General features: G+C 53.4%; 1 protein-coding gene and 1 non-coding gene across 2 annotated transcripts; both read left to right on the forward strand.

Annotated features, from left to right (window-relative positions):
• Positions 1-1461: 1461 nt before the first annotated feature.
• LOC101019907 (PNKD metallo-beta-lactamase domain containing) lies at positions 1462-26061 on the forward strand. The gene is made up of 9 exons (XM_003907945.5): positions 1462-1712; positions 19151-19266; positions 19386-19498; positions 20065-20123; positions 20873-20965; positions 21323-21486; positions 22820-22906; positions 23723-23838; positions 24076-26061. The coding sequence occupies exons 1-9, from the start codon at positions 1549-1551 to the stop codon at positions 24247-24249; spliced, it is 1086 nt and encodes a 361-aa protein (XP_003907994.2). The 5' UTR covers positions 1462-1548; the 3' UTR covers positions 24250-26061.
• Positions 7137-7237, forward strand: LOC116269344. The gene has a single exon (XR_004176816.1). It is a non-coding gene; the product is annotated as a small nucleolar RNA U13 (small nucleolar RNA).
• Positions 26062-26383: the final 322 nt, after the last annotated feature.

A 26383-nucleotide genomic window follows, 5' to 3' on the forward strand; every position in this document is an offset into this window, starting at 1 on the left:
ATCTCGCTCTCACTGTAGCCTCCGGTTTACGCCATTCTCCTGCCTCAGCCTCCCGAGTAGCTGGGACTACAGGCGCCTCGGGCCACCACTGCCTGCCGGTATTTTTAGTAGAGACGGGTTTCAACAAAGAGGCTTGTGGGATGGTCGCATCTCCTGACCTTGTGGACCGCCTGCCTCGGCCTCCCCAAAGTGCTGGGATTACAGGCTTGTTTCAATCACGCTTCCGCCTTTTTTTTTTTGAGCCAGAGTCTTGCTCTTGTTGCCCAGGCTAGAGTGCCATGTCACCATCTCACTCACTGCAACTTCTGCCTCCTGTCTGCCATTCTCCTGCCTCAGCCTCCTCGAGTAGTTAGGATTATAGGCAGGCGCCACCATGCCCAGGTAATTTTGTGGCTTTAGTAAAGACGTGGGTTTCTCCCATGTTGGCTGCTGGTCTTGAACTCCCGACCTCAGGTGATCTCTCTGGGCCTCCCTCCTTTGGCTCTCCCAAACGTTCATGTTTGCCCAACCATCTGCTTCTGTCAACCTTGCAGCACCCTGTCCACAGAGCTAGGGCTGGAGCCAAAACGAGCCCAGCCCTGGCTCCTGTGCCTAAATTTGTAGATTTCACTACCACCACGCATGCCTTCACACCTACTTGCATTCCAGGGACCTTAACAACTTCTAGAAGCCATCAGGAGGGCAGCAGTGAGGGAGCTGGGAACGGTGATGTGGAAATCGCCCTGGGTTTGGGAGTGGGAATGCCCCAGCCCTAGGCCCCCCTGTGCCACCCATGGCTACATATTCTAGGTCATGTTGCTCCCCCAGAGCTTGTGTGGCCTCTTCCTATCCTTCAGGGCAGGACTTAAATGTCATCTGCTGGGGAGGCCCTCCCCATCTAAGCTGGCCCTCTCTGTGCTCCATATCATTGCTCCCTTCTTGACTTCCTTTCACAATTTATCACGCGCATATGTATGTGTGTGCATAAACAGATATAATTTTGTTTGCTTGCTTATTTGGTTCGTCTCCTCACTGGATTCCGGACTGTGGGCTCCAGGAATGCAGACGCTGTGCCTTTGACCCTTGCATCCGCCTCAGAGCCTGGCAGAGTGCCAAGTACATAGGAGAAGCTAGAAAAGTAATTCGGCGAATGAATAAAACCATGAATGGCAGCTGCCCCAGATGATCTCTCAGGTTTCTGCCAGCTGAGAAACTGTAGCAGTGCCCTGGACGGGGAGGCGGGCGGGGCGAACTACGAGCTCCGACCCCCTCCCAGGGTTCAGGCGACTGGGGACCCCGATCAGCGCAGGCTCGCGGCCCGCTGTGGCCCCGCCTCCTGGCCGCCAGCCGGGGGCGGAGCCAGGCCGCCCCCCAAGCCGGTGGCCTTCGGGGTACTCGCCCCGCTGGAGGTGGTGAGGGGGCGGGTCCAAAGCAGAGGTCAATGGGCGGGGCGGGGCCACAACGCCCCCACGCCCCCAGCCTGCCGGCAGGTTACCCGCGGGGGGCCGGGGCCGGGCCGTTGGCTAGCAACGCCCAGCTCCGCCCGGCTGGCGCGCGCCTGCCCCCAGCATGGCTTGGCAGGGCTGGCCCGCGCCGTGGCAGTGGGTCGCCGGCTGCTGGCTCCTCCTCGTCCTTGTCCTCGTCCTACTTGTGAGCCCCCGCGGCTGCCGAGTGCGGCGGGGCCTCCGCGGCCTGCTCATGGCGCACAGCCAGCGGCTGCTCTTCCGAATCGGGTTAGTGCCCGGGGTCCGAAGCGTGCCGGCTCGGGAGGCGGGCGCGCTGGGAGAGGGGACTGGGAGGCGCGGGCCGGAGCTGGGGGTGGGCGTGGCGGTTAGGACGGGGCTTGGTCTGAGGGAAGAGGGATCGAGGAGACGGATTGGAGAAGCCACTGAGTTGGGGGGTCTGAGGGAGTTGGGGGGCTGGAGAATTGGGATAAGCTGGGGAAGGAGGATCGGAGAGGCGGGCCAGGGTGGCCACGTAAGGAGGCGTGAGAGAACATCTGGAGAAAAGTGCCACAGAAGGGGCTGGAGACCAGGAAGCTGGACAGGAGGATAGTGCAGTAGCCAGGGCTGGGAAGACCGTCCCTGTCCAGGGGTAAGGTCAGCAGATGCCCGGGCTCCGATGGCAAGTGCCGGAGAGAAGGAATGCCTCCCACCATCTGACATTTAAAACCGCCAACTCCTTCCGTATGTCCTTGTCCCACTCACCAGCACCCAACTTCTCACCAGTCAAGTTAGGTTCTTCTGTCCCAAGCAAGGGTCTCAACCCTGTTGGATTCCAGCATGTCCCTTTCCTTCTAACCACAGCCTGGCCCTAGTGGAAGCCCCAGGCTGTGAAATCTGACCCAACTGACTCTGCCCACTTTTCCAGTGATTTGTCTCCATGGACCCTCCCCCGCTCACTCTGCCCTCCTGCCTCCCTCTACCCCTTCCTTCCTGGCCCCAGGGGAGGGTGGTGATAGCAAGCACTGTTCAGACTCAGGGACGCTGAGAGGCAGGGAAGAAGACAGGCCTCCGAGGGCCCCTGTCCCCATCCTACTACCAGCCTGGCCATGGGTCAGGACCTCAAGCCCCAGTTTAGGGACAGTAATGTTGGGGATGGGAATTGTGAGAGCCCTGGCCACAGGCCAGGTTGTGGGGAGAGCCTAAGCCTGGGAATTTCCTGAGCTTCTGAGCAGACATTGTGCAACTCACCCTCTCCTCCCCAGACCACCCACACACCCAGAAGCTTTAGGCCCAGGATTCCATTCACAGTCTAAGAAGCGGAGATATAAAGGCTTCAGTGGACGGGAAAACTAGAAAAACATGGTGCTGGAGGGTGGGGTGGGGATCTTGCGTTTGTGCCTTTTGGAGCATTCACATCTCTAATATCCTAAACTTTGGTCACCATTTAGATAATGCGCCAAGTAAGTTACCATTGCTCTGCATATTGCATTAAAATAATGAGACTGAAAAATATCTAGGCCAGGCGTGGTGGCTCACGCCTGTAATCCCAACACTTTGGGAGGCTGAGGCGGGTGGCTGGCTCACCTGAGGTCAGGAGTTCGAGACCAGCCTGGCCAACATGGTGAAACCCCATCTCTACTAAAAATACAAACATTACCTGGGCATGGTGGTGAGCACCTGTAATCCCAGCTACTCAGGAGGCTGAGGCAGAAGAATCGCTTAAAGCTGGGAGGCAGAGGTTGCAGTGAGCTGAGATCGCGCCATTTCACTCAGGCCTGGGCAACAGAGCGAGACTCCGTCTCAAAAAAAAAAAAAAAAAGAAAAAGAAAAAGAAAATCCCCAAATATGAAAGTATCTAAATAATCTTCTTTTTTTTTCTTTTTTTGAGACGGAGTTTCCCTCTGTTGCCCAGACTGGAATGCAATAGTGTGATCTTGGCATGGTGAAACGGGGTTTCACCATGTTGGTCAGGCTGGTTGCGAACTCCTGACCTCATGATCTGCCCGCCTCGGCCTCCCAAAGTGCTGGGATTACAGGCATGAGCCACCACACCTGGCCTTTTTTTTTTTTTTTTTGAGACGGACTCTTGCTCTGTACCCTAGGCTGGAGTGGTGTAGTGGCACAATCTCAGCTCACCGCAACCTCCACCTCCCGGGTTCAAGCAATTCTCCTGCCTCAGCCTACTGAGTAGCTGGGACTACAGGCACTCGCCACCACACCTGGCTAATTTTTGTATTTTCGGTAGAGATGTGGTTTCACCATGTTGGTCAGGCTGGTCTTGAACTCCCGACCTCATGATCTGCCCACCTCGCCCTCCCAAAGTGCTGGGATTACAGGCAGGAGCCACTATACCCAGCCCATATTTGGGATTTTTAATGGAAACATTTTCTCCCCATAAAATTTCTGGGAATTTTACAGTCTTATCTGGGGAAAGATATTTAAATCTACTTCTAGCTTTCAAAATTAGTAAGCTTGAGGTCATACAAATGGCCTGAGGAAGTGGAAAATAGAAGTTTCCATAAGGAACTGGAATCAGAATTCCTGAGATCAGAATGCCAGAATCACTATCTCAGAATCTTGAGGGTATGGGTATGCCTGGAAATTGGGACTTGGGATTTTACAGATCTCCAAAACTAGAGTCATTGGAGAGCTTCTTCAAAATGCAGTATTTCTACAGGCTTTTCTGTGTCTGGATTTCAAGGTTGCTTTGGAATCCACTCCTCAAATTTGCAGATTTGAAGGGTGTGCCTGGAGTCGGATTTCCAGACCCTGCTCCTCATAGTCTGGGAAACAATCAGTCCAGTCCCCAGCGGGAGAGGCTGCTGGCTGCTGGGAGGGAAAGGGGATATTTGCAGGAAACTCTAGGGTAGAAATGGGCAGGTGTTGGTGCTAGGGGTGTCTCCAGGAAGGATGAGGAGGGAGGGGGAACGGGATGGGACAGGACATGGTGGGGAGGGGGAGGGCACATGCGCTACCAACCTGAAGGTGTGGCTGGGAGGATCACAAATAGAGGATTCTACTGGGGGTGGAAAGGAAATGATGGAAACACCAGGCTCACCGGGAGGAGAGCTGTTGGCCATGTTATCATTAATAATCAGCATCCCTGGTGTGTGGCAATTTTATAAAAGGCTTTCCTTAACCATAACTACAATTGTCTTAGGATGAGGATAACTGAGCACAGTGGCCACAGGCGAACCTGATGTGAGACACATGCATTTGGGGCTCTGTGGCGCCTGGGAGACAGTGTGGATAGTAGCTAAGCACATAGCATGTGGGGTCGAACAAATCTGCTTTTGCATCCTATCTTTGTTGCTTAATAGCCATGTGACCTTGGACAAGTAACTTCTCTGTGCCTTGGTTGTTTGCATCTATAAAATGGGGTTGGGGATGCCTACCTCATAGGGCTCCTATGAAGATCAAATGAAACCGCACCTAAAATACACAGGGCCTGGCTCAAAGAGAGTGTTCAGGAAATGTTAGCAAGTGTTCCTGCTGTGACCTGGAGTTGGGTGGGAGAAGATCCATGGCCCTGTGTCCTTCCGGAGCTTCCTTACATAACTCCACCCCTGTCTTCCAAGCCTGTCCTACTCACCACCCAGCAGGAAACTCCACATCCCTTCATTCAGCCAGGGAACACCCAGCTGCCCTGGGTAAGGACTGTGGGGTCCCAGATATGAACAGGTTCTGATCACTGTTCTGCAGGGAAGGAGAAAGCACATGCGAACACATATAAACAAGGGCCCGGCCAGGCGCAGTGACTCAAGCCTGTAATTCCAGCACTTTGGGGGGCCAAGGTGGGTGGATCACGAGGTCAGGAGGTCTCCCCGTCTCTACTAAAAATACAAAAAATTAGCCGGTCCTGGTGGCAGGCATCTGTAGTCCCAGCTACTTGGGAGGCTGAGGCAGGAGAATGGTGTGAACCTGGAAGGCGGAGCTTGCAGTGAGCCGAGATTGCACCACTGCACTCCAGCCTGGGCGACAGTGCAAGATTCCATCTCAAAAGAAAAAAAAAAATGGGGGGGCCCAAACCCAGGAGGAGGCAGGGCACGGCAAGCTCCCCAGAAGCAGCATGATACACCTGGGGAGTCAGATCAGGAATGTGGGACTCGCCCGTGTGTGCCCCCTGCTTCATGCCTCAGTTGTCCTTTTGCCTTCTTAGGGGTAGTTGTGGGGATTTTGCAGAACAGAGTCTTGAGGAAAGCCTCTGTCTGCAGAGGGGAGACGGATAGGACACAGGCAGGTCTGCGAGTGTCTTGCAGAGCCAAGGAGGTGGGTAGCAGCTGGCCTGTGGGGAAAGCCAGTCCTAGTGACAGCCTTCTCTCCTAGACCAAGCCCCCCTCCATTCCTAGGCGTAGAAGGTCCTTCCTGACCCTCACAACCCTCCCTGTGATGGACCCAGCTTGCCCTGCTTCTGCAAGAGGAAAGCCCTTATCTGGGGCCAATGAGTCCCACTGGCTTGATTTCAAGAGTGGCAGGAGCCTGATGGGAGGGACCTTGAGTGAATCCTCCCAGCTGCCGTATGAGGCCAGGTAGATGAGCTGGGCTATCCACGTCGCAGCCTGGCAGGAGGGGAGCAGGATCCTTTTCTTTTCTGGGGCCTGTAGGACCTTGGAGAGCTATGGCCAGAGCACCCACAGCAGCCTCATGCCTCCCTGCTGCTCTCTGCTCTCCCCACTGACACAGCTTCCCCCTGCTGCCTGGTTAGTTTTCAGAGTGTGGCTCTGAGCAAGTGTCCACTTCTGCAAGCCACATTGCCAACATAATGGAGCCACGCCCCTCGCCCAGGCCTTTGCAGCCCTCCCACACCCCCTACAGACCTGCCCAGTTTCATCTCCTCCAGGCCTGAGCTGTTCCTGCACTTCCGTCTGACCTGTCCTGCCTTCCTTCCTCCCTACGTCTCTACTGTCAAATTCTGTTGCATCTTCAAAACTCACCTTCAAAGGTACCCAGAATCTGAACACTTCTCCCTGCCTCCACTGCCACCACCCTGGGCCAGCCAGGAGAATCACTTGAATGAACCCAGGAGGCAGAGGTTGCAGTGACCCGAGATTGCGCTATTGCACTCCAGCCTGGGTGATAAGAGTGAAACTTCATCTCAAAAAAAAAAAAAAAAAGAAACTGTTATTTAAGTCAGGAATGGATTACTTCTCTGCTCAAACTCCTCCAGCGATTTCCCACCTCTCTCATGAGGTCCAAGTCTGTTCGAAGAATGGCTTCAGGGCCCTCTGTGACCTGCCCATCCCTACCACATCTTTTAGCGCCCTTCAGCCTGCTCCTCTGCCTCAGCCACAGCTGGTGGCCTCTCCACGGTGCTTCAGTCCTAGCGGAGAGGTCTGGGCTAATTCTGTCTCTGCCTGTTGTAATCCCAGGCCTCAAATACACCAAGACACCCCTCCCTTCAGGCCTTTCTGTGACTCCGCATGGCTTGCTGCCTCACTTCCTTCAGTTCTCTGCTCAAATTTTGCCTTATATGAGAGCCCTGCCCTGACCACCCCACATAAACATAGCACCACCCCCACCCCTGCACCCTGTCCCCTCTCCGGCTTTATGTTCCCCTAGTTCACATCACCATGGGACACACTACATGTTGATTGTTCTTCTCCCCCAACCAGAATGTGGCTACACAGGGGGAGAAGCTTTGTTCAAGACTGTATCCCAGATTCCAGAACAGTGCCTGGCACCTAGGTGGCCCTTACTAAATGCCTCTGAATGATCCTATTTTAATTCCTAAGTATGATTGGGTTTTCACACGCATAGGTAACATGCGCATCCCTCAAACCTTGTGGTGATGTCAGCACGGTATCCGTCTGATGTGAAAGAAAAAAAAGTTTCTGAATGAATGCATGCATGTATGAATAAATGAATGAAAAGCTTGGCTCAGGTGCCCTTTTCTCCACGAAGCCTTCCCAGCCTCCTCAGTCAAAATGAACCTCTTGTCTCCAGACTGCCCCCGGCACTATCTTCCCTCTTCGAGCTTCCCGTGCGCATTCTTGCTTGTACTGGAGTTAGGTGTTCATGGATCGGACTTCCTGGCTGCTTTCTGTGTTCCTAAGGGGCCTTGGGGCCGGGTGTAGTGGCTCACACCTGTAATCCCAGCACTTTGGCAGGCCAAGGCGAGTGGATTCTTGAGGCCAAGAGTTTGAGACCAGCCTGGCCAACATGGCAAAACCCCATCTCTACTAAAAGATACAAAAATTAACTGGGCATGGTCGCGCACCCCTGTAATCCCAGCTACTCAGGAGGCTGAGGCAGGAGAATCACTTCAACCCGGGAGGCGGAGCTTGCAGTGAGCGGAGATCACGCCACTGCACTCCAGCCTGGATGACAGAGCGAGACTCTGTGTCAAAACAAACAATCAAACAAAAACTAAGGGGCCTTGGAGCAGACCCCGGCTCCACTAGAACCCTGTGTCCTTGGTGGCCCTCTGGGCCCTCAGGCCTAGCCCAGGGAGCAGGATTGAATCAGGAAAGCCTGGGATTGGGATGAGTGAGGAGAGAAGGAGAAAGTCACAAGAAACAAACCAAAACTAAACAAAGCCCAGAGCCCTTGGCAGGCAGGTGGCCTGGGATTACACCCATGGAGACAGAACTAGCTAAGGCCTCCCAGCCAGGGCTGAGACACCATGGAGAGGCCACCAGCTCTTACTGTGCTTCTGGTTCTAGCCAAGTGCCCCCTTCGTCAGTGACAGACGGGTGTCCTCTGGAGAGGGCTGTGAAGTCTGGGGAAGAACCCATCCAGGGATGGGTAGGACGATGGCAGACCCTGACCCGGGGATCTCCTGTTTTGACCGCGGAGCAGCCCTGTCCCTCTCCTGGGCGTGAGGAAGTCCCCCCGCCCCCAGGCATACTGGCAGCTTCGGGAAACCCTCACCCTCAAGGGCCTTTTAGCTGTCTCGTTATCTTCTTCCGTTTCCTCAGTTTTGAGAATGCACAAAACATGGAGCTGCTCTCTGCGTTCCTGAGGGGCCTCAGAGCAGACCTTGGGTCCCATAGAACCCTGTGTCCTGGTGGCCCTCCAGGTCCCTCAGCTCTCAGACAGGCACTTTCAGTTCCGTTTCATTAGGAGTGCCCTGTCGGTGGTAAGATGCAGAGCCTGGGCAGTCTGGGTCCTGAGGACACGAAGGGAGAAGCCAGAACAGTCCCCGGCCAGAGGCCCCACCAGCCTGAGCTTGTCCGTTGGGTCCCAGTGGAGTCTGGGGCCCTGTGGGATCGGGGGGCCATTTAGCGGATACAGGAGGAAGGGAGGAGCCAAGGCAGGTGACCCTGGCAATAAGGGCTTTCCAGGTCATTCTGTGGGAGGCAGAGCCCCCTTTATGCTGCTCTCCTGCCCTCCACCCTCCCTCCTACTCCCCCTGGCCTGAGGCCAGCCCTGGGCCCAGCTGGGACAGAGGCTTGAAAACCTCAGGCTTCTCTCAGGGCTGCCCAGGATGGTGAAATGGCCCTATGGAGGAGAGAAGAAGAGCTTCATTGTGTGTTTTCCACTGTGTGTCAGAGGGAGGGGCATCTGGGGGGGCAGTGGCTCACTGTCCCCAGTTGTCACACATGGCCTCCCATGGGGCTGGAGGCTCACATTCAGATACCAGAGACACCAACTGCTGGCTCACTGAGGCAAGGAGTGGAAGGTGCACTTTGACCCTACACTGGAGGTGCTGGCACTGTCTGCAGCTGTAACCCCACAAGGAGGGTCCCTCGGGGCAGCTGCCACTTACCCAGGCTGGCTGCTCCCCACCTTGCAGAATGGCTTTTCTGCCTCCCACCTAAGTCCTAGAGGACCAATTAGGAAACTTTATCTTCTTTTTGGTGAGGTGATGATGGGTAGTTCCTGGCCCCAGAACTGCTGAATCAAAATCTAGGAAGAGGGAGGGAGAGAAGAAGGTCAGAATCTTCTTGTTTAACCAGCACCCCTAGATCATTCTAATACAGATGGGCCAAGGCCCATCAGTATTTTCTTGTGAGTCACATAACAAGCATCAGTATTTTCTTGTGAGTCACATAAACTTACTAGTCCAGGCTGCGGGGAGCACTCAATTTGACAGAAAGGGAAACTGAGGTTAGGGGAGTGAGTTCCTGCTTCTTGCCTCCAGCAAAAGAAGAAGCCGTATCTCTGGTAATGGCTTAGGAAACCAGGGGCCATAACATGGGGCAGTGACATCCTGGGAAGGTGGAGCAGGGGATTGAAGACAGAAGGGCACAGGTTCCGGCTGGGCATGGTGGCTCAAGCCTGTAATCCCAGCACTTTGGGAGGCCGAGACGGGCGGATCACGAGGTCAGGAGATCGAGACCATCCTGGCTAACACGGTGAAACCCCGTCTCTACTAAAAATACAAAAAACTAGCCGGGCGAGGTGGCGGGCGCCTGTAGTCCCAGCTGCTCGGGAGGCTGAGGCAGGAGAATGGCGTAAACCCGGGAGGCGGAGCTTGTAGTGAGCTGAGATTGCGCCACTGCACTCCAGCCTGGGCCACAGAGCGAGACTCCCTCTCAAAAAAAAAAAAAAAAAAAAACCCAAAAAATATACATGATTGATTTGCATGCTTTTTTTTTTTTTTTCTTTTTTTTTGAGGCAGTCTCACTCTTTCACTCAGGCTGGAGTGCAGTGGCACGATGTTGGCTCACTGCAACCTCTGCCTGCCAGGTTCAAGCAGTTCTCCTGCCTCAGCCTCTGAAGTAGCTGGAATTACAGGCACACGCCACCATGCCTGGCTAATTTTTGTGTTTTCAGTAGAGACGGGATTTCACCATATTGGTCAGGCTGGTCTCCAGCTCCTGACCTCAGGTGATCCACTTGCCTCGGCCTCCCAAAGCGCTGGGATTACGGGTGTGAGCCACCGCACCCAGCCATGCTTTTGTATTTTTAATGAATATTGTCATATTGTTTTCTCTGCAGTATGTCTCAGCATAACGATGCGTGCTTGAGCTTTGTGAATGTTGAAACCTGTTGCTCTAGATCATGTGTTTCCCTTGCTGTGCAGTTTTCCAAGGTCTGAATATGTTGGAATTTATTTGTACATTTCGCTGGTGGCAGTCATTTAGGGGGTTTCTGTCCTTTCATTCTTGGGAGCACGGGATTATCCTTGGGCAGTACAGGAAGGGAGGGGGCAGCGACTCCCGTGGTCTCAGTTTCCAGAAGGCCTGACTGGAAGTTGGACATTTGTTCATAAGCAGTGAGGAGCCACCGAAGACTTTCGAGCAGGTGCAAGCCTCAGCAAAATGCGGCGCTTTAGGAACTTCTTTTTGCCTGTGGTTTGCAGTTTGGGTCGGAGGTAGAAAGACCCTAGGTGAGTTTCCAGGGCCTGTTCCCACAGGTGAGGCTGCGATGGGGGGCAGTGGATGGCAAAATTGAGAGGGATCCTGTTTTGGTTGCATATGCCAGGGAGAAGGCTAAATGCAACTGCAAGGACAGGGGCCCTTTCCCAGAAAGAGAAGGAGCAGGACGGGGAGCTGACCGTGGGGATTGTCACTCGCCAACTCTGCAGGCAGATGGAGGAAGAGCCTGAGCTAAGTGGCTTAGAGAGTCCTGTGGAAGCCCTTGGCAGGGCGGGGCACAGGGCTGGGGAGAGCCACTAGGTCCTCAGGCTGTTCTCCCCTTCCCTTCCTCCTTCCCCGCCTCAGCCCTGCCTTCTCCTGCTTTGCCCAAAGATCAAGACCTCAGGCCAGCAAGGACTGCAACCTGTCCCTAGCCCACATCCAAGCCAGGCACAGATCTCCCATCCCTCTGCCACCCTACCCTCTCCACCTCCAGCACCCTCTCTAGTCCAGACCCCTGTCTCTCTCCCACCTGGATGACTCAGTACCTCCTGCCCCTTTTCTCCACCCAGCAGCCCAGTGAGCTCTCAGAAAGGGAGTCTGATCCTGTGCACCCTGTTCTAACGCCCACCAGCCATTTTCCACTCTCTGCACGGCCTGGCTCCTGCCCACCTCACTGACCCCTTCTCCAGCACTGTTGGTCCCTCCAGCCCTGCCTAGAGACTCCGAGGCCTCCTGGCAATTCCTAAAATTCCACACTCCTCCTGCCTTGGTGCCACATCACCCAGAACCGTCCATGCCACTGGCTCGGTCTTGCAGTTTCCAGCATGAATGTCACCCTCTGGGCACGAGGCCTTCCCTGGGCACCCTGTCTACAGTAGGGCCTCTTCCCTTCCGGCCACTCTTTTCCACCCCCAGCCATAGTTAACTGGCAGTTTGCTGACTAATCCAGTTTCTGGTTTAATGTCTGTTGGCCCTCCCTTTCCCCACGTTACAAGCTCCCCGAAGGCAGGGCCCCTTCTGCCGTGTTTCTGCTGTCTCCACTGTGTCCATCTTGCACAGTATTTGCCAAATACAGTGAGTGACAGGGAGGGGCCTTGTTTACTGCGGCTTCTTGGTGCACAGTCCCTGCCCCCAGAGATCTTGTCCTTTGTTAGGGACAGAACCTGGGCACATGTAGTCAGCATTTAGTGAGCGGAGGCAGGGAGCTTATCACCCCTCCCAGATGTGCATGACCCTGCTTTAGCAGCTGGGAGGACTGCCTGGCTGAATTTGGGAAGGAAACAACAATTGCCAAACATCTTCCACCCGCAAGGCTCTCGGCTGAGTGCTTTACATTAGTTTTCTTATTTTAGGCACTTAATCTTCGCACAGTCCTTCAGGGATAAGTCACAGCATTGCCATGTTATCAATGAGGAACCTCATCTGTGAAACTCATGACTTGCCCAAAGTCACAGAGTCAACAGGGGCCAGGCTATGATAGGAGCCCGGATCTTTCTGTTGCCAGAGCCTCTGCTCCTTCTATAAGCCCATGTAGCGAGAAATAAAGACAGGAACGGGACTCAGGCATTGGTGCAAGGTGGTGTCTGTCAGAGGAAAGGGTGATTTTATTTAATTTTATTTTTTAACTTTTCATTTTGGGCCAGGCACTGTGGCTCACACCAATAATCCCTACGCTTTGGTAGGCCAAGGCAAGAGGATCACCTGAAGTCAGGAGTTCCAGACCAGCCTGGCCAACACGGTGAAACCCTGTCTCTACTAAAAATATAAAAATTAGCTGGGCATGGTGGCAGGCACCTGTAATCCCAGCTTCTAGGGAGGCTGAGGCAGGAGAATTGCTTAAACCTGGGAGATGGAGGTTGCAGTGAGCCAAGATCATGCCACTGCATTCCCCCGCCCGGGTGACAGAGCAAGATTCAGTCTAAAAACAAACAAACACAACTTTTCATTTTGAAATGATTTCAGACTTGTCAAAATACTACATAGCATTCCCATATGCCTCTCGCCCCTGAATACTACCATCTTTCATAATCGCACTATAGTCATCAAAACCAAGAAATTAACATAAATACTAGCCTATGAACTACTCTCAGAGCTTACTCAAATCCACCATTTTTCCCTGCTGTTGCCCTTTCTCTGATCTGCAATCCAGTCCAGGATCCCACGTTGCATTTATCTCCTGGTCTCCTCCAGTCTGGGACAGTTTCTCAGTCTATCTTTTGTCTTGTCCATACATTTGAAGAGTAGAGCCTGGGCAACATAGTGAGACCTCATCTCTACTAAAAATGTAAAAAATTAACTGGCACGCACCTGTAGTCCCAACTACTCAGGAGGCTGAGGTGGGAGGATCGCTTGAGCCCAGGAGATTAAGGCTGCAGTGAGCTATGGATCATAACACCGCACTCTGACTTGGGCGACAGAGCAAGTCCCAAAAAAGAATTAGAGATTTGCATTTTTGCCACAAATACCACAGAAGTGATCTTGTGCCCTCCTTGGTACATCATACCAAGAGGCAAATGATGTCTATATATTGTTACTGGTGAGATTAACTTTGATCACTGGCTTAAGGTGGAGTCAGCCAGGTTTCTATGGTCTTTAAAATTAGTGGTTATTTTGTGAAGCAGATACTTTGAGATTATGCAGATATCCTCTTTCACTCTTTCTCATCGTACTTGGGTGATTTGACTAGGGTCTCCAGGTGTTAGAACGTGCTCTTGTGTATTAGAAACTCTCAGTGTTAGCCTGGAAGCGAATCAAGACATCTTCTCTTCAAAAAACAAAAAAACAAAAATAATTAGCTGGGTATGTCTGCTCATGCCTGTAGTCCCAGCTACTCGGGATACTGAGGTGGAAGAATCACTTGAACCCCAGCATTTCAGCCTTCAGTGAGCTGTGACTGAGCCACCACACTCCAGCCTGGCTGACAGAGCAAGATCCCATCTCTTTAAAAAAAAAAAAAAAAGGCTGGATGCAGTGGCTTATGCCAGTAATCCCAGCACTTTGGGAGGCCAAGGCAGGCGGATCACCTGAGGTTGGGAGCTCGAGACCAGCCTGATCAACACGAAGAAACCCCATCTCTACTAAAAATACAAAAATAGCCAGGTGTGCTGTCACATGCCTGTAATCCCAGCTACTTGGGAGGCTGAGGCAGGAGAATTGCTTGAACCTGGGAGGTGGAGGTTGCGGTGAGCCAAGATCATGCCATTGCACTCCAGCCTGGGCAACAAGAGTGAAGCTCCATTTGAAAAAAAAAAAAAAAAAATGTTAATCATGCTGTCTGTCCTACTAGATAGAATCTTCACAAAGACAGTGAGTTTGCCTTGCTCAGTGTGTGTTCAGTGCCTGGCCGATAGCAAGGATTCAGTAAATATTGTTGAAGAAATAAAAGTGTAACTTGGCCAAATCTAATTTAGAAATAAAACCAAAAAAAAGAAGGCCTACGAAAAAGGAACATAAAGACAAATAAAGGTTGGCAAAGCCTTTCAATCATGTGCCCAGATTGCCAGTCAATATAAACCCATGGGTACATAGAGCAGACAGTGCAGTGATTAAACTTTACCTAAATCATTTCTACAAATTGCCATGGAAACCTGCTTGGTTTTCACCCAACTGCTTGCGGACAAATCAGCTAGCTCTTCCCTAAGGGGTCTGAAGAGCGGCTGCACCTGCTCCCACATACAGTCAATCCTTGTAGAGACTTAGGGTCAGCCGGGCACAATGGCTCACGTCTGTAATCCCAGCACTTTTGAGGCCAAGGCGGGTGGATCACGAGGTCAAGAGATCGAGACCATCCTGGCCAACATGGTGAAACCCTGTCTTTACTTAAAAAAAAAAAAAAAAAAATAGCCAGGCATGGTGGCAGGTGCCTGTAGTCCCAGCTACTCAGGAGGCTGAGGCAGGAGAATGGCATGAACCTGGGAGGCAGCGCTTGCAGTGAGCCAAGATCACACCACCACACTCCAGCCTGGGCGACAGAGTGAGACTCTGTCTCAAAAAAAAAAAAATAGTTGGGAAAAAATAGTCATTAAAAATACTAAAATATGAAGCTTTTTTTCTTGTACGATCTGTTTTGACCTGTTATGTTTTTAATTTGCTATTGAATATAATTCTAAGTAAGAAGCATTTAAATTATTAGCAGGAATTTTACCATTTGCTTAATACTGTGCAATGCTTGTTTTAAATACAAATATAAGAACATTTAACTCCTGTAGAATCACAGAAACTACATAATTAATATTTCTTAGCTTATACATGGATATATATATTTAGTTCTTACCAGGACAGGGTCTCCTCTGTCACTCAGAGTGGAGTGAAGTGGTGCAAACATGGCTCACTGCAGCCTTGACCTCCTGGGCTCAAGTGATCCTCCCACCTAAGCCTCCCAAGTAGCTAGGACCACAGGTGCGTGCCACCATGCCTGGTTAATTTTTGCATTTTTAGTAGAGATGGGGTCTCACCATGTTGCCCAGTCTGGTCTCAAACTCCTGGGCTCAAGCACTTCTCCCATCACCGCCTCCCAAAGTGCTGGGATTACGGGCGTGAGTCACCACACCTGGCCTTCAGTTCGTTGTTTTTCTTTTTTTTTTCAGATGGAGTTTCACTGTTGTTGCCCAGGCTGGAGTGCAATGGCGTGATCTTGGCTCACCGCAACCTCCACCTCCCAGGTTCAAACGATTCTCCTGCCTCAGCCTCCTGAGTAGCTGGGATTACAGGTCCCCACTACCACACGCTGTTAATTTTTGTACTTTTAATAGAGATGGGGTTTCACCATGTTGGCCAGGCTGGTCTCCAATTCCTGACCTCAAGTGATCTACCAGCCTCTGCCTTCCAAAGAGCTGGGATTACAGGCGTGTGCCACTGCGCCCGGCCTTCAATTCTTTTTTTTTTTTTTTTGAGATGGAGTCTCACTCTGTCACCCAGACTGGAGTGCAGTGGCGCAATCTCGGCTCACTGCAACCTCAGCCTCCCGAGTAGCTAGGATCACAGGTACCTGCCACCACGCCCAACTAATTTTTGTAGTTTTAGTTGAGATGGGGTTTCACCATCTTGGCCAGGCTGGTCTTGAACTCCTGACCTTGTGATCCAGCTGCCTCGGCCTCCCAAAGTTCTGAGATTACAGGCATGAGCCACCGCGCCCGGCTTTCAATTCTTAATATGTGCACATTCTGCCAGCACTGTTGGCTTGCCAGTTAATAAGGAAGGATGGAAAGGAAAAGGATGGATTGGTTACCCTATCTTCCCCTTCCTTTCTGTATCGCTATTTGCAGCCTAAGTGTGTGGATAACACAAAAGCAAGAAAGGATGCAGCAGAATTCCTTGATCATTCGTGTTTCTTAGAACACTTCTGTCTTTTTTGTGCACTTGAAGCACATTCTAGTTTGAACTGAAAGCTTGGCCTCTTGGGTCAGTCATAGGTGTGCACTCACCTTGTACTCGCTTTGAGTCCTGTTGAACTCCCATGCATTGTGGGTCCCCCAGATCTGTGTGCTCACAGGCATTGCAGACTCTGTACAGGTATGGTAAGTGAGGAACGGAGCACACTCACTGTATGTGTCTCCTGCTCCCTGCACGTCCCACTGTCCTATCAGGCTCCACTTACAAGACACAAGATCAGACCGGGCGCAGTGGCTCAAGCCTGTAATCCCAGCACTTTGGGAGGCCGAGACAGGCGGATCACGAAGTCAGGAGATGGAGACCATCCTGGCTAACACAGTGAAACCCCGTCTCTACTAAAAAAGACAAAACTAGCCGGCTAGGTGGCGGTGCCTGTAGTCCCAGCTACTGGGAGCTGGAGGTAGGAGATCATGTGTACCCAGGAGGCCGGGAGCTTTGCAGTGAGCTGAGATCCCAAGCCACTGCACTCCAGCCTGGGCAAGACAGCTGGTGACTCCACCTCAAAAAAAAAAACAAGACACAAGGTCAAAGATAAAATCATTGGCACCCCCAGGCACCGGCCGGGCTGCTGTGGCTCAAGCCTGTAATCCCAGCACTTTGGGGAGGCTGAGACGGGCGGATCACTGAGGTCAGGAGACCAGACCATCCTGGCTAACAGGGTGAAACCCCGCCTCTACTAAAAAAAATACAAAACTAGCTGGGCTGCGGTGGTGGGCTTGTAGTCCCAGCTACTTGGGAGGCTGAGGCAGGAGAATGGCGGAACCCAGGAGGCGAGCTGCAGTGAGGTGAGATCCCAGCCACCGCGACCCGCCTGGTGACAGAGCCGGTGACTCCGCCTCCAAAAAAAAAAAAAAAAAAAAAAAGAATTTCTGTGGGTCAGGCACGGTGGCTCATGCCTGTAATCCCAGCACTTTAGAGGCCAAGGTGACTGAGGTCAAGAGATTGGAGACCATCCTGGCCAACATGGTGAAAACCCCCACCCTACTAAAATTCAAAATTAGCTGGGCATGGTGGTGGGCACCTGTAGTTCCAGCTACTGGGAGGCTGAGGTGGTGAATCACCTGAACCTGGGAGGCAGAGGTTGCACCAGCTGAGATCACGCTTCACTGCACCCCTGCCTGACGACAGAGTGAGACTCCTCTCAAAAAAAAAGGCCGGGCTGTGGTCACGCTCTGTAATCCCAGCACTTTGGGAGGCCGAGGCGTGGTGGATCAGGTGTCAGAGATCGACCATGGTGAAACCCCCGCCTCTACTAAAAATGAAAAATTGCCGCATGCAGCCAAGGGATGCCAGAACCCAGAAGGCCGAGGCTACAGGCAGAGAATGGCGTGAACCCGGGAGGCGGGAGCTTGCAGGAGTCGAGATTGCCCACTGCACTCCAGCCTGGGCACTGTGAGCAAGACTGGCCTCAAAAAAAAAAAAAAAAAAAGTATTTCAGGCTCAGCCAGGCGCAGTGGCTCACACTTGTAATCCCAGCACTTTGAGAGGCCGAGGCAGGTGGATCACCCAAGGTCAGGAGTTTGAGACCAACCTGGCCAACGTGGCACAACCTTGTCTCTACTAAAAATACAAAAAATTAGCCGGGCATGGTGGTGTGCACCTATAATCCCACCTACTCGGGAGGCTGAGGCAGAAAAATCACTTGAACCTGAGGCAGAGGTTGCAGTGAGCCGAAACTGCGCCACTGCACTCCAGTCTGAGCAACAGAGCAAGACTCTGTCTCAAAAAAAAAAAAAAAGAGAATTTCAGGCTGGACACAGTGGCTCACACCTGTGATCCCAACACTTTGGAAGGCCAAGACAAGAGGATTAGTTGAGCCCAGGAGTTTGAGACCAGCCTAGGCAACAAATTGAGACCCCATCTCTACATCTACAAAAAAGAGAATTGGGATTATAGGCATGCACCACCACCACACCCAGCTAATTTTTGTATTTTTAGTACAGATGGGGTTTCACCATGTTGGTCAGGCTGGTCTCAAACTCCTGACCTCAGGTGATCCGCCTGCCTTGGCCACGCAAAGTGCTGGGATTACAGGCATAAGATACTGCACCCAGCCTCAGATGATTTTTTTTTTTTTTTTTTTGAGACAGGGGTCTTGTTTTGTCACCCAGGCTAGAGTGCAGTGGTGCAATCATGGCTTACTGCAGCTTCGACTTCCTGGGCTCAAGCAATCCTCCTGCTTCAGCTACCTGAGTAGCTGGGACCACAGGCATGTGCTACCACACCCAGCTATTCTTTTTTTTTTTTGTAGAAACCCTATAGGGTACAATGTTGCCCAGGCTGGTCTCGAACTTCTGGGCTCAAGTGATCCTCTCTCCTTCCCTCCCAAGGTGCTGGAATTATAGGCGTGAGCCACTTAACCCAACCTTCCTCCGATGATTAGGATGCATGCTAAAGTTTGACCACCACTGCTCTTTCTGAAATATTTTTCCTACCTCATTTCAGCCTCCTAATTCCTACTCCCTCTTCCCTGCAAAGGTTACTTCATCAGGGGTGCTAGACCCTGGGCTAGATTAAAAAAGACATAAACAAAGAGATCCAAGTCTTTCTTTTTTTTAGATGGAGTCTTGCTCTTCACCTGCTGGAGTGCAGTGATGTGATCTTGGCTCACTGCAACCTCTGCCTCTGAGGTTCAGCAATTCTCCTGCCTCAGCCTCCTGAGTAGCTAGGACTACAGGTGTGCGCCACCACACCCGGCTACTTTTTATATTTTTAGTAGAGATGGAGTTTTCCCATGTTGGCCAGGCTGATCTCAAACTCCTGACCTCAGGTGATCCACCCTCCTCGGCCTCCCAAAGAGCTGGGATTACAGGTGTGAGCCACCGCACCCAGCCTTTCCAATTATCTTCTGTGAGTTACTCAGTTCACATCTCCCTGATAGATTGCAAGTTCTAGGTGTGTCTGTCTCATTCTCCATCTTGTCATGAGTGCTAAGCAGGGCAAACAGTAGGCACATAATAAGTGAGGGTGGAATTGCATTGGCTCATGGGGTGACCAAAGGAATGGAGATGTGGGGCCTGCAGGCATCACGAAGGGGTCTAGAGGAGCTAGGGAGAAAGGCTAACCATAGGCCACCCACTCACTCTCTAGGTACAGCCTGTACACCCGCACCTGGCTCGGGTACCTCTTCTACCGACAGCAGCTACGCCGGGCTCGGAATCGCTACCCTAAAGGCCACTCGAAAACCCAGCCCCGCCTCTTCAATGGTGAGCTCTGATTGCCCCTGGCCAGCATCCCCCATTCTGTGCCCCCACCCTCATACTCCCCTTCACATACCCTGGGCTCCCTGCCTATTACCCTGCCCACAGCCCATCTCTGTCCCCAGGAGTGAAGGTGCTTCCCATCCCTGTCCTCTCGGACAACTACAGCTACCTCATCATCGACACCCAGGCCCAGCTGGCTGTGGCTGTGGACCCTTCAGACCCTCGCGCTGTGCAGGTGAGGGGAGGGCAGGGAGCAGGGGGTGCCTGGGGTCACCTTGGGGACTGGCAGTTTCCCCTTGCTAGAGAGGGCTGACCCTTGTCTGTCTGCCCGTGAGATATATCCCATATGCTCCATGTTCACACGTGCACGCGCACACACATGGCCTGGGGGAGGGAGGTACAGGGCATGGCTGGGCAGAAGGGGAGAGCAGCAGTGGGGGATGCAGAGCCAGAGGGCTGGGGGTGTTGGCCCAGGACTGTGGGTCTAGTGAGTTTCCAGGCTGGCTTTCACTCCCATTGGCCCCCTTCAGACCCTCTTTATTTCTGTTACCTCTGTCTGTCAGTATCTGGGTCTCTCTGTCTTTCCCTCCCATTCCTTATTTCTCTGTGTCTGTCCCTCTGCCTCCATGTGCCCCGTGCTTCACACTCCTGGATCTCTCCCCTCCAGCCCCATCCCCTCCCTCCGCTTCATCTCTCCATCCTCTCCTCTCCTCTCCACCAGCACCCACACTTCTGGCTCCTGCTCCTTTAAGTGTCCCTTGCATCCTGCTCCCCAGTCTCCAAACCTCCTCTCTCCCGCAGGCTTCCATTGAAAAGGAAGGGGTCACCTTGGTCGCCATTCTCTGTACTCACAAGCACTGGTAAGGGGCTCCCGTCTTCCCTGGCCCACCCTTGTCCAGCTGGGCTTGCCAGGACTGGGCCCAGTGAGGACGGCCGGGGCCGGAAGTCAAGAAGTCAGTACAGGCCGGCACCCACCTTCCTCGTGAAGTCACCTGGACAGCAGCGGGGAGGGAGGAAAGGGGACAGTCTCCCACCACTCCATTTATCGAGCTTCTGAAGCCCCAGAGGAGGGCAGGGCAGTCATTTCTCTTTCATTTCATGGGCATGTATTAGATACCTACTGCACACTGGGCATGGGCAAAAGTTATGACTCTTCCATCAAGGAAATTCTGAGACCAATAGGGGAGATAGCCCTGTATCAAAGTACGTAACAGCGGAGGCAAGAGGGTTGGGAGTTCAAGCCCAACCTGGGCAACATAGTGAGACCTTGTCTTCACAAAAGAAGTATGTAATATTCAGGTAGCAGTTGGCAACAGGGTACAGGGATGGGAGGCCCAGCTACAGTGTGATCAGATCCACTTGGAGAATTGAAAGATGATGACCTGAGCTGAGAGTCCAGGAAGATCAGCTGGCATTGGCCAGCTTGAGTTGTTGGGGGCGATGTTCTGAGCAAGGGAACAACTTGAACAAAGGCCTAGAGGTGTGGACAACTTGCTCAGTCCAGAAGCCACAGCCCCAGCACCTAAAGGCCTGGAGATGCTGTGGGAAAGAGGGGGGCTTAGATACAGTTGCCCCTTGAAGCCCCTTGCCTGTCTCTGCCATCCTGCAGGGACCACAGTGGAGGGAACCGTGACCTCAGCCGGCGGCACCGGGACTGTCGGGTGTACGGGAGCCCTCAGGACGGCATCCCCTACCTCACCCAGTAAGTCCCTGACCTAGGCAAGGTCCTAGGCCCCTTCCATGGGCCCTTTCCCCCACCCCCAGCCTTCAGTGAAGTGTTTCAGGGGTATCAACAGGTGGATCTTTGCCAGTTCCCTTCCTGGCCCAATCCCTGCCTATCTGAAGACTGGCACTGCCCATCCTCCAATTGATCCAGGCTTAGTCCCCAAAAGAGGAAAGGGGGAGTGTTCGGACCTGAGACCCTGGGCATTGGGGTATCTGCTTTTGTATGGGAGCCCACCCTCTTGTGAATCACCCAGCCCCTTGGGCCTGGGATGGGGACAGGGATCAGCATGGCACAGATCCAGTACCTTCTCTCCCCTACTCCCTTGTTCCCCAGTCCCCTGTGTCATCAAGATGTGGTCAGCGTGGGACGGCTTCAGATCCGGGCCCTGGCTACGCCTGGCCACACACAAGGCCATCTGGTCTACCTACTGGATGGGGAGCCCTACAAGGGTCCCTCCTGCCTCTTCTCAGGGGATCTTCTCTTCCTCTCTGGCTGTGGTGAGTCCCCCTGAAAGACAGAGGAACTGGGAGAGGAGGGAGAGACAGAAGCCAGGGCAGCCACGGTCCCATGGAGAGCACTGAAGCCTTAGTTTTAGCACAGATGTTGCCATGGCAGTTACTTCCATCTGTGTTACTCAGACTGGTTTTAATCCTTGAGACTTCCCTTGGGGTGCCTTGGGAGGCTGAGGCAGGAGGATCACTTGAGGCCAGGAGTTGGAGACCAGACTGGGCAAAATAGCAAGGCTGTCTCTACAAAAAAATTTTAAAATAGGCCAGGCACAGTGGCTCATGCCTGTAATCCCAGCACTTGGGGAGGCTGAGGTGGGAGGATCACCTGAGGTCAGGAGTTCAAAACCAGCCTGGTCAACATGGTGAAACACCGTCTCTACTAAAAATACAAAAATTAGCCAGGCATGGTGGTGCGTGCCTGTAATCCCAGCTACTAGGGAGGCTGAGGGCAGGAGAACTGCTTGAACCTGGGAGGTAGAGGTTGCAGTGAGCTGAGATCGCGCCACTGCACTCCAATCTGGAAGACAGAGCAAGACTCTGTCACACACACACACAAAAATTAAATAGTATAAATACTATAGGCCAGGAGCAGTGACTCAGGCCTGTAATCTCAGAACTCTGGGAGGCCAAAGCAGGTGGACTGCTTGAGCCCAGGAGTTCAAGACCAGCTTGGGCAATGAGGTGAAACCCCATCTCTACAAAAAATACAAAAATTAGCCAGGTTTGGTGGTGAGCCCAGGAATTTAAGGTTGCAGTGAGCTGTGATTGTGCCACTGTACTGCAGCCTGGGCAACAATGAGACTCTGTCTCAAAAATAAAAAAGATTTGCTCCAGCTGTTGGACAGAATGAGAGAATGCAGGGAATTAGTTTCCCCTGGGTGGAGCCTGGTTCTCTGATACAGTGACTGGCAGAACTAGGTTATGAAAAGTTTAGAACCGCTAGGTGAGGGGGTGGGTGAGGATCACAAGTCCCAGGCTGCATGGAATCCCAAAGGGCAGCCTAGGCGAAGAAGTGTTCTGCAGGAAAGCATCCCTGCGTCTACCAAGCCTGGGGCCTGCAACCTGAAGGTTCTGCAGCCCCTCCCTTCAGGTGTCACTGTGTGCAATGGAGGCCTCAGATGGGCTTGGTTAGGGGTGACCAGTTGGGCCCAGTTCCCAGTGAGAAGGAAGGAATAGATGCCTGGGGTGGGCCTGGCAAGGGCACGGTCAGGGCTGGTGGCCAACCAGAGCATTACAAGCTGGTTCCCACCTGTCTGGGTGTGCCTTATGCCTTATCGTGTTATCCTGGCACCTTGTGACATACCCTGCAACCTCCACCCAGGACGGACCTTTGAGGGCAACGCAGAGACCATGCTGAGCTCACTGGACACTGTGCTGGGGCTAGGGGATGACACCCTGCTGTGGCCTGGTGAGACACCCCTTTACTACTCCCTATCCCAAGGGCCTTCCCAGCCCCTCACTCCCCTAGAAAGCAGGCCAGCCCAGTTCCTGGCCCAGAAGCGACATAGCTCCACCTCCAGGGGTAGGGGCAGAGTTCTGGCCTCCCTTCCTCCTGGAGTGCTGGCTCCATAACACCTCTGCTTCTCACACTACCTTCCCCTGCCAGCCAGCCTTCAGCCTCTTGGGAGCCCTGCAGGCCCCAGGGCATTCCAGAGAGATGTCTAATTGTTCACAGCCCAAGCCCAGAACAGAAAATAGCCTTTTTTTAATCTGAGGAGAAGTCAGTAAATGCACTCTGCATGTAACCATTGCCTTGTAGTGCATGAAAACATTCACAGATCTCTGTTAATCCTCAACAAGTGCTTTCTGTGCACCTAACACATACCACGCTCTGTTCTAGGCACCAGGAACACAGCAGGTACATCTGAGTCTGGTGGCATCAGTGTTCTCTCCACTTGCCAAATGAGAAAATGGTGCCTCAGAGAGGTGCCATGACTAGACTGAGCTCACACACTAGGCAGTGGCGGAGTCAGGGCCAGATGCAGGCCTGCCAGCTCCAGGTCTAGTGGTTTTTCCCCCGGAACCGTTGCCACTTTTCCACCCGTGGCTGACTTGTGCCCGCAGTTAGAGAAGCAGCTCCTGGAGATTGGGGTTTTCCTGGAAGTGCTGCCCTTGTCCCTGGTGGTCGGGTGCCCATCGGCCTGGACCTGGGGCAGGGAAGACTGTTCTGACCGTCCCACCAATCTCTCTCTGTTCTGCGTCTCACCCCCGTGGCTGTCGGTAGGTCATGAGTATGCGGAGGAGAACCTGGGCTTTGCAGGCGTGGTGGAGCCCGAGAACCTGGCCCGGGAGAGGAAGATGCAGTGGGTGCAGCAGCAGCGGCTGGAGCGCAAGGGCACGGTGAGGGACTCGGGGTCCAGGAGGAGCTTTGTGGGCAGGCACTCAGCCCCAACGGGAACCCGTCCATGCTGACCCCAGGCCTGCGAGCACCTCCCCAAAGCTCTGACCTGTTTGGTCCATGGGCCCTCAAGTCAGAACTCCTGAACTCCAGGATGCGGCAGGGGTGGGGTCAGGCTTCTCTGTCTTGGGTCCATTTCCCAGCTTCTCTCCACCAAACCTGGTTCCTCTCGCCCACAGTGCCCGTCTACCCTGGGAGAGGAGCGCTCCTACAACCCATTCCTGAGGACCCACTGCCTGGCACTACAGGAGGCTCTGGGGCCGGGGCCGGGCCCCACTGGGGATGATGACTGCTCCCGGGCCCAGCTGCTGGAAGAGCTCCGCCGGCTGAAGGACATGCACAAGAGCAAGTGATGCCCCCAGCGCCTCCAGCCCAGCCACCCACACCTCACCATCCTTCTCATCGCTAACACCACCACCTCCATCGGCGCCCAAGCGGGCATCATCCCCCACACTGCTCAGGGGAGGGGAGGCACCAGGCGATGAGACTGTGAAGCCAAGAGAAGGGGGCCGGTCGGAGGCTGGGAACCCCACAGCGCGAGGCTGCCTCATCAACGGCGAGAGGAAAGGAGGGGTCTCGGGACATCTCCAGACCCTACCAACTGGGAGAGTCCCCTCCTTCCCTATTCCTGGGACGGCAGCAAGGACATGGGGGCTGCTGTTAGCTTCTCCGTCGGGAGGCCTCATCTCACTGTAGCCCTGGAACCCAGGGCAGAGGGCCCACACAGGTTGAGTCCATCTTGCCCTTCCCCAATCCAGGGTTGGGAAAGAAGCTCAGCCCCTCACAGTGGCCTCAAGTGTGATGCCTTGCAAAAGCACCACTCAGAGGGGCAGCTGGACTCTGGTGTCCTGAGACTCTGCCCTCCTCCCACAGCCTCCCTGCCCCACCCATCCCTGCAAAGTCATTTTTCAGACAGAACCATTCCTAAGAACACTGAAGGGCTGGAAGGCTGGCTGGCCACTCTCTGCCTCAGTGGCCTCCCTACAGCCTGGAAGAAGGAGGGTCCTGGTTGCCAAGGAAACCTCCTCATTGAGCTAAGAAGACACTGGAGTCTGGAGTGTGGAGCCCCACAGTCTTGCAGGTCACACGCTCTCCTTGCACATCTGGCCTGGTCATGCCCGCTGGCCTCTGCCCCTGCCCTGGGTCAAAGGGCCCCTCCTTGCCAGGGGAGAGACAGCCACGGTCCTCTTTGGCAGCTGCGGTTTTCTCACTTTGGCCCATGTTCTTAGGCGCATCTGCCTGCCTTCCTCCATCTAACTAATCTCTCCTGCTTTATCCGCAGCCGTTTTTTTCTTTGAGTTAGTAAAGATCTATTCTGTAACCTGACACTCATCTGGCCCTCGGCGGTTTGCCGGCCACATTCCCATGTGATTTCCCACTGGCCCCCACCCGGCTGGGAGGAGGGGCTCTGACGTGCAGATTGGAAATCAGAAGGCTGTGAGCAGAGCACGGGAGTGCATGGCAGCTCTGGGCCCCAGGCCTGGCCCGGCCCCTCTGCTTACTCCACCTCCAGCTTTGCTGTTCCTCTACTCTTAGGTCCAGATCCCTTTGGAGCCACAGCGAGGGAACCCTGTGGTCCTCAGGCAGGTGTACCTTGGGTCAGCCAGGAGCCCTCTTTTCCTGTTTTAAAGCCTGCTCTCGGGCTCTGCTCACCTCTGGTGACCCTCCAAGGTGCCCCTGCCCTCAGTTTCCCCTCATGATCCGGCCTCTGCCCGCCTCTCCAGCCGCAGCCTCTAGTGCACTTTAGCAATACCACCAGACTAGTTAGAGTTCCCCATTCACCAAGCAAGACATGCAGTTTCATGCCTCTGTGCCTTCGCTCACGCTGTTTCTTCCGACTGGAATGCCTTCCCCTGCTCCTCCTGCCTTGTCTGCCTGGCAAGTACCTGTTCATCTCTCATGATCCCCTCAAAGGCCCCCTCCTCCAGGAAGGCAACCCCTGTGCCCCTCCCCTCCAGGCTACCTCTGCACTTTGTCAATGCTTCTCCTGTGGCACTTATCACACTGTATTTTACTTGTTTACATGTTTGTCTCCCCTTCTAGACTGTGAATCCTTAAGGGCATGGACTGTATCTTATGCATCTCTGTATTTCTGCGCCTAGCACGGTGCCTAGCACACAGTAGGCGCTCAATAAATGTTGAATGAGTGAATGATTTAACCAAGACTTGATCATCCAACAGCTTGTCTTTGTGGCTACATGAGGGAAAACAGCAGAGAACTTTCTCGCAGTTTTCCCATCTCAGCCCCAGGCCTGCTAACTTGCAGTTAGGCACTTCAAGAGTTTTGATCAGAAATGATGCCCAAAGGCTGGGCGCGGGGGCTCACGCCTGTAATCCCAGCTCTTTGGGAGGCCGAGGTGGGCGGATCACAAGGTCAGGAGTTAGAGACCAGTCTGGCCAAAATAGTGAAACCCCATCTCTACTAAAAATACAAAAAAGGGCCGGGCGCGGTGGCTCAAGCCTGTAATCCCAGCACTTTGGGAGGCC

Source organism: Papio anubis, chromosome 10 (genome assembly GCF_008728515.1).
Source record: "Papio anubis isolate 15944 chromosome 10, Panubis1.0, whole genome shotgun sequence".
Lineage (NCBI taxonomy): Eukaryota > Metazoa > Chordata > Mammalia > Primates > Cercopithecidae > Papio > Papio anubis.

Bases quoted from the DNA above. Each gene is read 5' to 3' on its own strand.
- LOC101019907 (XM_003907945.5), top strand. From the start codon at position 1,549: ATGGCTTGGCAGGGCTGGCCCGCGCCGTGGCAGTGGGTCGCCGGCTGC. The intron at 1,713-19,150 runs GTTAGTGCCCGG...CTCACTCTCTAG, and splicing joins CGGCTGCTCTTCCGAATCGG to GTACAGCCTGTACACCCGCA. The intron at 19,499-20,064 runs GTGAGGGGAGGG...TCTCTCCCGCAG, and splicing joins CAGACCCTCGCGCTGTGCAG to GCTTCCATTGAAAAGGAAGG.